At 34.9% G+C, this 9395-nt stretch overlaps 1 protein-coding gene across 1 annotated transcript; it reads left to right on the forward strand.

Moving 5' to 3' along the window:
• Nucleotides 1-5840: 5840 nt before the first annotated feature.
• LOC133798646 (aspartic proteinase NANA, chloroplast-like) lies at nucleotides 5841-8676 on the forward strand. The gene is made up of 2 exons (XM_062237066.1): nucleotides 5841-6812; nucleotides 7673-8676. The coding sequence occupies exons 1-2, from the start codon at nucleotides 5914-5916 to the stop codon at nucleotides 8499-8501; spliced, it is 1728 nt and encodes a 575-aa protein (XP_062093050.1). The 5' UTR covers nucleotides 5841-5913; the 3' UTR covers nucleotides 8502-8676.
• The last annotated feature ends 719 nt before the right edge of the window (nucleotides 8677-9395 follow it).

The raw sequence follows: 9395 nt of genomic DNA on the forward strand, positions 1-9395 counted from the left end.
CGACCCGTGAACAATTTTCGGCGTGATTTTTTTTTATGACCGTGTATATTGTAGCTATTTAGGGCATCCTGCAAATTTTCAGAAAATTCTGAATAGTTTACAGTACCGAAAACTAGGTTCAAACATGTTATTGCACGTGTGACTAATTTTTTTATGCGCGTGGAAAGCAACATGTTTAAACCTAGTTTTCGGTACTGTAAATTATTTGGAATTTTCTGAAAATTTGTAGGATGTTCTAAATAGCTACAATATACATAGTCATAAAAAAACCACGTCGAAAACTGTTCAGGGGTTGAGAAACAGTAAAAGTCCTACCGGTAAGACTTAAAATGAAAACCCTATATAAAAATTATCATATATATATATATAAGTAAATCATAAAAAAAAAAAAAAAAAGTAAAAATGATATTTTTTTTACCTATTAAGTTTTTCTAAAAGTTTCTTATTTTTCTTACCTGTTAATGGTTTAACATACATTTTTAAAAAAATCAATAAACATATTATTACATCATATATAAATAATCATCGTCCTTAGAGTATCACAAGGCAGGCAATATATCATTGCCAAAAAAAATTAAGTATTGTTTTTTTATTTTTCTCTCACTCACCTAACATTTAAAAAAAAAACAAAAAACTTAGCAATCTTGTAAGGGAAAAAAAAAGTAAATTTATTAAAATATACTTTATCTGTACATATCTAATGCATAAAGGATAGGCTTAGACCATTCTATCCTTTATTATTAAAAGAAATGCAGAAAATAAAATGATAATAAGCGATGAAACGTAGGGGACTCTGACCGACTCACTGAGTACAAAACAATCAAAAATCAGCAGTCAGATCAAGATCAAGTATGACACACGTAAATCTCATAGAGAGAAATATAATAGATATAAGAAGTTGCAGATTGAAGCACAATCGATCACTTTAGTAGCAATTCACGGGGCCATTAGATTTTATTATTTTTATAAAAAAAAATTATTGAAACAAAATAATAATTATTTTTCAACGATACATGGACTTTTATAACTACGGGACACTTAAATAACACACACCTACACTAAACTACATTTTCTTTTAGGGTAATACTTATTGACACTTGCATACTAATAAATAAATATTAAAAGACTAAAAACATGCATAACTAAAATTCAAACTTTTAAATTCACATATGAGTTCTATTAATATAACAAATTTAACATTGCTTAATTAACATCCTTTACTAGCGTCAATTAATATCAAGTTTATTGTTATACTTACAGTCAATTACTAAATGCACAAAATATCTTATAAATGCTTATAAACTCAACTTTATTATAATCACAAATTATAAAATCAATATTACTTTTTTTTTTTGACTTTTTCCCTGAGGAGAGTAGTGGATAGACACCAATTCAAGCCACCTACCATCTTTTCATTCAAACTTCGAATCCTTGTATCATAATTTTTTTCTCATTGTGTGTTCAAATTTTTTGTATCTTCAAATTCAAAAGTTAGAACTTAGAAAAGAGTAATAGCTTCAATATTGAATTAAGTTTCTTTAGAATTTTTTAATTCATTACATGGGGCACCATAGAAATATTCTCTCGGAGCCAAAATAATTACAACAATCCCCATTTGATACTATCCAATAATTTTCAAAAAAATTTTTTATCATTATTGGCCGATGTTGATGAAAGTTTATTTACTAAGAGTGATCAACCTAGATTAATTATGTAAAAAGTAAAATATAGGCAATGGCATAAGTGTTTTTAAGGCAGTTCAATCCAAAATAGAATAACCTAGTCCATAGAGAATATTCGTACAAAATATGATATTTCATAAACTGGTCGAGAAAGTAGAGAAGATATTTACTAAACTAGAAATAAAGTTGTGAGTCGTTGACATGAGCTGGTGAAAGAGTGACATTTTATCCTCATATCTGTCAAAACAGAGATAAAGTTGTCAAGGATGATAAAGTTAAGATTTGGCATGAGCTGATCGGCCGCCACGTTCGAGGAATGGTACAGGGACAGGAGAACCTAAAAAGTCTATTTTTCCCTTAGAGTGGCCAGTAGTTGTATATATCCTGGAATTTTGTAAACTGTCATTTAAACACTATTTCTTTTGGAATCTCATGTACGAAATGTTTATCTAAATGAAATGTATCTTTTATGACCAAATTCTTTTAACCCTAGTTCAATTATAGTTTCAGTAACATGTTTCTAACTAAATGACTTGATTAGCAAGCCTTGTACCTTTATAACAGTCTTGGCTACCCATGGTGTTACATTGGCACCCCCATCTTCGAATCTTGGCTCCGTCCCCCGACTGTCAGATTACCTACGACATAGGTACTCGAGAACAATCTAACGATCAGAATCTAAAAGGCATAGATCATGATCATTAGCTTTGGAAAAGGACGCCTTGGGCACAGGGCGAAGGGATGCCTAGGGTACGAATTGGACGTTTTGGGCCGTGGAGTTGACCCCTCATTAATTGCATGGATTGATGGGCCTAGCAATAGGGAGTCAACACGTGGCATGACTTTCCAAAGTGACGTCAAGGGAATCCCAAACGTCTCTCTCCCCCCCCGAAAACCTTTTTCGAATTACTCCTCAGTCTAAGTCTCCACTATGCGAGGACGAGTGAAGATTTGGGGGAAAATATTGTTCGTGTTTTCACCACCCGATACATGGAAATTAGAAGTAATAAGCGACAAGTCATGAAGTTCTCGGAGTGTCAATTCTACCAGGAAACCCAACCCAGCCAAGTCGTGGATGTCTCCAAGTGAGGCCACGCCCCGAGGTCTGCCCTTAAGGCGAGGATGTCTCCAGGTGAGGCCACATCTCGAGAACCTCCTGAGCCAATCTCCAAGTCATGGATGTCTCCAAGTGAGGCCATGCCTCGAGCCTATCCTCGAGGCGAGGATGTCTCCAGTGAGGCCATGTCCCGAGAGGCTCTCTTCACTCGCCTATCTCTCAGGTCTAGGATGCTGGTCCTCGGACCTGGAGCAGATGCCATGTGTCAATCACTGCGGGTATGGCCCACCAGAAGATCATTGGACAACTTTTGGTAAGGCTCAATTAGTGGTGTCGAGTTCGTACCCTCGACAATCAGTATTTCCCACAACATCACCTGACATGGGTAAACGTACGTCGCACCCTTACTGTCAGAGATATGTTCCCCATAAAGTTGGTAGGCGACTTTCTGCAATGGGCCTCGGGCAATTCGCCTGGGCCGCAGTGTCTATTTAGTGCAACCCTTTTTGTATTAATTCAAGATTAGTACCCTAGGATGAGGGAAATTGTATTAATAATAGATGATTAACATTAATGATAATAGGGTTGAGGTATCTCTTTGTAAATGGTTCAAATTTTTAGAGAAAGAAACTCTGTAACTCAGTGCAATATATACACTGTCTGAGAACCACCATTGGAGCTTGCTCAAACAAGTCTCAAGCTTACTAAATATCAGAGACTCGTGGATTAAGGTTCTTTTATTGCCTGAAACATGTAAAATCCTTGTGTTCTTATCTATTACTTTCTTTAAATTCTCAGATTAGGTTGATAGCGAAAAAGACAGTCAACAACATCTATTAATGCTTCAACTCTCTAAATACAAATCTGAAATAAAAAATAAAAACTAACACTATCCATATTAATCAATTACATAATTACCAAAACATAAAAACAATACCCAGTAGGAAGAGAATGATCCAATCAATGTAGAGGCACCTCACTCCAATCCTTGCAAAATCTGAAGAAAAAAAACTATCACAAACCCATTCTTACAATAAACAAAAATTGATAAAAAAAAATACATTTTAAAGAACAAAATACAAATAAAAGGGTTATAAATACACATACCTGAAGAAATGGGGCCAAAATCAGCTTGAAAATCGCCTACAAGGGTGCTGGGTGGTGGAGAATGGCGAAAATCGCCCAAAACTGTCTCTTGTTTTTCATAGTTTAGGAAAATAATTCAGGTTGGGGTTAATGACGAAGGACTCTATAGCGATGACATGTCATCGCTATAGACAATACCCAAAATAGTCGTTGGAGATAGAACACACCGTTTAATTTAAGAGTTTTTGGGACCTATAGCGACGACTTGTCGTCGCTATAGGTCCCAAAACTTTGACTGATACTTCTTGGTGGTCAATTTTCCCTCCATTTTTTTCGGACACTATAGCGATGACAACATGAACCATTTCAGCGAATAGATTTTAGATTCTATAGCGACGACATGCTGTCACTATATCATGCCAAAATTTGGCAGAATTTTCTTGGTGGTTTATTTTCCCTCTTTTTTTTTTCCGTGCCTATAGCGACAACTTGTCATCAGAATATACCTGATATTTTTTCGAGGGCCTGTTTACTTTCCCTCCAGTATATAGCGACAACATGTTGTTGTTGTAGGGATTTTCCATGTTACCGCCTTCAGTTCCCTCAAAATTTATCGCCCTACAGCGACGACAGGCCTATAGTTTCAATAAATTAAGTAAAAATTTAATTCGTGGGATTCTTCTATATTCAACGATGACTTCTTTGTCGTCGCAATAGAAGTCGTCGTTGTAGACTGCTTATCTAGTAGTGTCATGACTACTCAGGATTTAGACTAATCTACAAATGATTATCTATTATGATAAGAATAAATCTTTATGGCAAATGAGAAGTTTATAAAGACAGTTAATTCATATCGGTCTTATCATATATAATCACTATTATATACCATACCTTTCCCAAGATGTTTATCTACATCAGTAATTTGATTCTAGACTACTTACATCCCGTATGCTTAGTAAACCATACTAGTAACCATTCATTAAATATTCATTACTTTAAAATGTTACTCACTATTTTACAAGATCATATCCTCATAAATGAATATAGAATTTTCTTGATATTATATATATAAATTATTAAAATAATAATTATAACATTAAAATATAATAAAATTGTACTTTTATTTAAATCAATAAAATATCTTCACATGCTTTTAGAGTATAAATCCTAACAATTGCTACCCGTGAGGGGATTCTAATGGCCAAATATAGTGACAAAATTCAATTTGGAGATACTTCTGGTTCTATGTTGAGTTGCATCTTTTTTGCATATTAAAATTATTGTATATATGCACTTTGAGTAGTTGATGTTTGCTTCTTGATTAATAATCAATAAAATTCTTCTCTTTTTAAATATATATATTTAGGGAGTGACTATCGTTCATTCATTTTTTTGACAACACCGCCGTTTTCTTTTTTCGACACCTAGATAGATATAATCCAAATTTTTTTATATGATGGTGTACATTGTAATTATCTAGAACATTCTACAAATTTTCAAGAAATTTCGAATAAATTATAGTACCGAAAATAAGATTCAAACAGGTTATTGCACGTGTGCTTATTTTTTTGTATATGCGTGTAAAAATCAATTGTTTGAACTTTGTTTTCGGCACTGTAAATTATTAAGAATTTCTTGAAAATTTCTATGGTGTCTTAAAGATTTACAATGTACACTGTCATATAAAAAATTAGGAAAAAAATTATCAAAGTGTAGAAAACACAAATTGTCATTCACTGGTGTTGTCAAAAAATAGATGTATCTATATATATATATATACACATTAATGTATACTGATTGCTCAATTCATAAAATTAATTTATTATAATGATTAATATTGAATATGTTAGTATTAATCATTTGATAATAAAAAAATACTACGTTGTTCTCAAATTTATTTATATGTATATATAATACGTTTATGGACGAATAGTAATATTTAGATAAATTATATAGAAGGAGGTTATTGTTATTATTTTACATTTTTGACAAGTTTGTAATAATATTTTTTTGGTTTCAATTTAGTCAGACCCTCGTGCTCCTCAGCGCAAGCACAAGTCCCTAACAAAAAAAAAAAAAACACTATATATGAAGCCAGCTCGAACAAATAAAGGCGCTTCACTTTTACTTCTATGTTTTTTTTCCTCGCGAAGCCAAGTTCTTTGTCTTTGTATCAGCTCCGAAAACGGACCCCTCAGTCTTCCCTTTAATCTCAGTCATTTTACATGGCTATATAGGCTTGCTTTGGACTCTGAAACTGCCCCACAAAGCTACCCAACTTTCAATTCCTTTCTCTGCATTCTCTCGAACCCTTTTCTTAAATCACATCTCTTCTCCATTTCTAGTCTCCCATTGCATCGTTTAAGGCCATTGATTATGTACTTTCGAGCCTCATTTTCTTCTTCCTCGTCATTTTTTATGTTCTTCTTGCTTTTCGCCATTAATGGTTTGGTCCTCATTTTTGCTCTTCCCGAGGAGATTTCGGGGTCGGTGACGAGGTTGGAGTTGATACACAGAAACTCTCCGAAGCTTTCCGGAAGTGTCGTTTTAGGGGAAAGGCCGAAGACCCAGATGGAAAATATCAAACAGTTTCATCGTCGTGACGTTATACGTATCCGAAATATGGTTTCCCGGAGACGGAGGGCGACTGAAACGGCGTCGTCTGTGGCAATGCCAATACATTCTGGTTCAGATTATGGAGCCGGGGAGTACTTTGTTCATGTCAAAGTTGGGACTCCTGGCCAGAGATTCATGTTGGTAGCGGATACTGGGAGTGAATTAACATGGATGAACTGTAGATACAAGTGTGGCCGTAAGTGCGGAACCCATAAAGGGAGGATTAATGACAAAAGGGTGTTTAAAGCTGATCGTTCTTCTTCTTTTAGAACTGTGCCTTGTCTGTCAGGGATGTGTAAGATTGAGCTCGCTAATCTCTTTTCTCTGACTAGCTGTCCCACCCCGTTGACCCCTTGTGCCTATGATTACAGGTAACTAGTCTTGCACATGTGTATACAGGAACTTTTTCCCTGCAGCACCCGTTTCTTGTTTTAGTATGTGTGTTGCTTAGGAATCAAATTCAAGATATTAGTGAAAATGAATCCAAGTTCAAAATCTGAGTGAAAATATGAGAGATCTTCCTGGGTTTTAGTTGAAGCTGCTCCACTTAACCTCGCTTGAACACTCCTCATAGAAGATTAATAAAATTGATTTTGAGATAGAGGGATGTTTTTGGGTAGAGTAGTGGATAAGATAATGCTGGTTTTGAGTGGAAATGTAGGACAAAAGAGTTTAATTTTCCCAACAAGAAGTGGTTTGGGAAATGGCCTTTCTTGATGCAGTACAAAACAAGCCGAGTTCCTTCTTTAAAGGCATAGCTGAACTTGCAGAAAATCTGTTATATTTATGTAAATTTAGCTTAGTCGTCTGTATGATAGAATTTCGATAAAGTTGGCTAATAAAGTTCTTTTTGTGAGATCTAAACTCTTGTCAAGTAGTTGGGGAACTCATGGCTAGCATTATTAGTACCATAGTATGTATCGCAGGGTATGTAGGAGCTAGCTGCTCTTAAGTCTTTACCTACATCCAACACAAGATTTAAATGGTAGTTATTATAGGTAGGTGAGTCATGTGAGCCACAATATTTTGTACCAAACAAAGGTCCTTTGTACTGTCTTTTAGGATATGTATGTCCCTTCAAATATCATAAAATTTGGGTGCTAAATTTTTTTAAATATCTAAGTCACTCATTTCATCCATGGTAAGTTTTACTGGAGAGATTTAAGGTCCAGAACAACTTATTCAATTACATTCATCTGTTTACTGATGTGTCATTTTTATTGCCAACTAGGTACCTGGAAGGTTCTGCTGCAATCGGCTTCTTTGCCAATGAGACTGTATCAGTAGGCCTCACCAATGGCAGAAAAAGGAAACTAAAAAATGTATTGATTGGCTGCACCCAAACGATTAAAGGTGATCTAGGTGGCTTCAAAGGTGCTGATGGGGTACTAGGACTAGGCTTTGGCAAGCACACATTCACAACAAAAGTTGCTGAAGACTTTGGGGGCAAGTTCTCATATTGCTTAGTTGATCACCTGAGCCCCAAAAACCTCACAAACTACATTGTATTCGGCCACAACAGGATCGAAACTTCGCTGCTGAGAAGTATGCATCATACCAATCTCATTTTGGGTGGAGTTTATGGTCCACTCTATGGTGTAAACGTTTTAGGAATCACCATAGGAAGTAAACTATTAAAAATAGCTCCTAAAGTGTGGGATGCAAATCTTGGTGGTGGAACAATCCTTGACTCGGGAACCAGCCTAACCTATCTAGCCGAGCCAGCTTACCTACCGGTAACAGCTGCATTCAACAAGACCATCTCAAAGTTTGAAAGGTTGTCCACAGAGGAAGGACCATTTGAGTTCTGCTTCAACTCAACAGGATTCAATGAGTCTTTGGTACCAAAAGTACTAATCCATTTTGCTAATGGAGCTTTGTTTGAGCCACCAGTGAAGAGCTATATCCTTGATGTTGCACCTCAGAAGAAGTGTCTTGGATTTGTTTCAGCTGGTTGGCCAGGTACCTCTATCATTGGCAATATCATGCAGCAAAACCATTTATGGGAATTTGATTTGGAGAGAAGTACCTTGGCGTTTGCTCCTTCTAGTTGCACCTAGATTTGTTACTTAAAATTGAATAGTTATACTTAGTAATTTTTTCTCCTTTTACTTCACTCTCATAAATATAGATTTTTTACTGTGTAAGTTACAAAAATTCATTGTAATTCTTCTTGTAACGTGTTGTATAATTATCAGATTTAAGATTATTTTTCAAACTCTTTCATCAACCCAATTGTGGTTCACATGTTTTGTCTTTACCCTTTCCCCACTTTCCTACTCTTTTATTCTTCATGCCAACTGTCACACCTTGGAAAAAATCACAAGGATAAGTCCTTGTTCTTTGAAAACCAAGCCTATCACTTGTAGAAAGAGATCCCATGTCTTACCAGGAATACATATATATATTTTTTATTATATATATACGCATATTCATATACATACGTATTTACTGTATCAATTTCTTAGCAGTTCCAATCCTTAGCTCCTGAACGGTCTATATAGAATTACATATTGATATATATATATATATATATATATATATATGTTGTGTGTGTGTGTGAGCGCGCATTAAATTCGCTCCAATCTCACACTGGATAAAATTGAATCGAACCGAACCGAATTATGATGCGAAGCACATGTAATTAGTTAGTTATTAATGGTTACACAAGGGGTCAACAAAAATCTAACTCCTCACACAGATATGACATAAGTTGTGTTATTAACAGCATATGCGACAAAGAGTGTATTATTTCTAGTTGAAAATCTTCTTAAAATACAGTTGCAAAATGTTCAATATTTTGTTTTGTTTATTTCATTGTCGACAAAAAATATGTTCTTTTAAAGATTCAATAAAAGCCTCCACAAAACTATTCTTATCTCATAGACCACATATTGAGGCTAAATCTCACGTACAACGTATGTTATGGGAATGTACAACAAGTAGCTTAATTG

Source organism: Humulus lupulus, chromosome 8, assembly GCF_963169125.1.
Source record: "Humulus lupulus chromosome 8, drHumLupu1.1, whole genome shotgun sequence".
NCBI lineage: Eukaryota > Viridiplantae > Streptophyta > Magnoliopsida > Rosales > Cannabaceae > Humulus > Humulus lupulus.

Bases quoted from the DNA above. Each gene is read 5' to 3' on its own strand.
- LOC133798646 (XM_062237066.1), top strand. From the start codon at position 5,914: ATGAAGCCAGCTCGAACAAATAAAGGCGCTTCACTTTTACTTCTATGT. The intron at 6,813-7,672 runs GTAACTAGTCTT...ATTGCCAACTAG, and splicing joins CCTTGTGCCTATGATTACAG to GTACCTGGAAGGTTCTGCTG.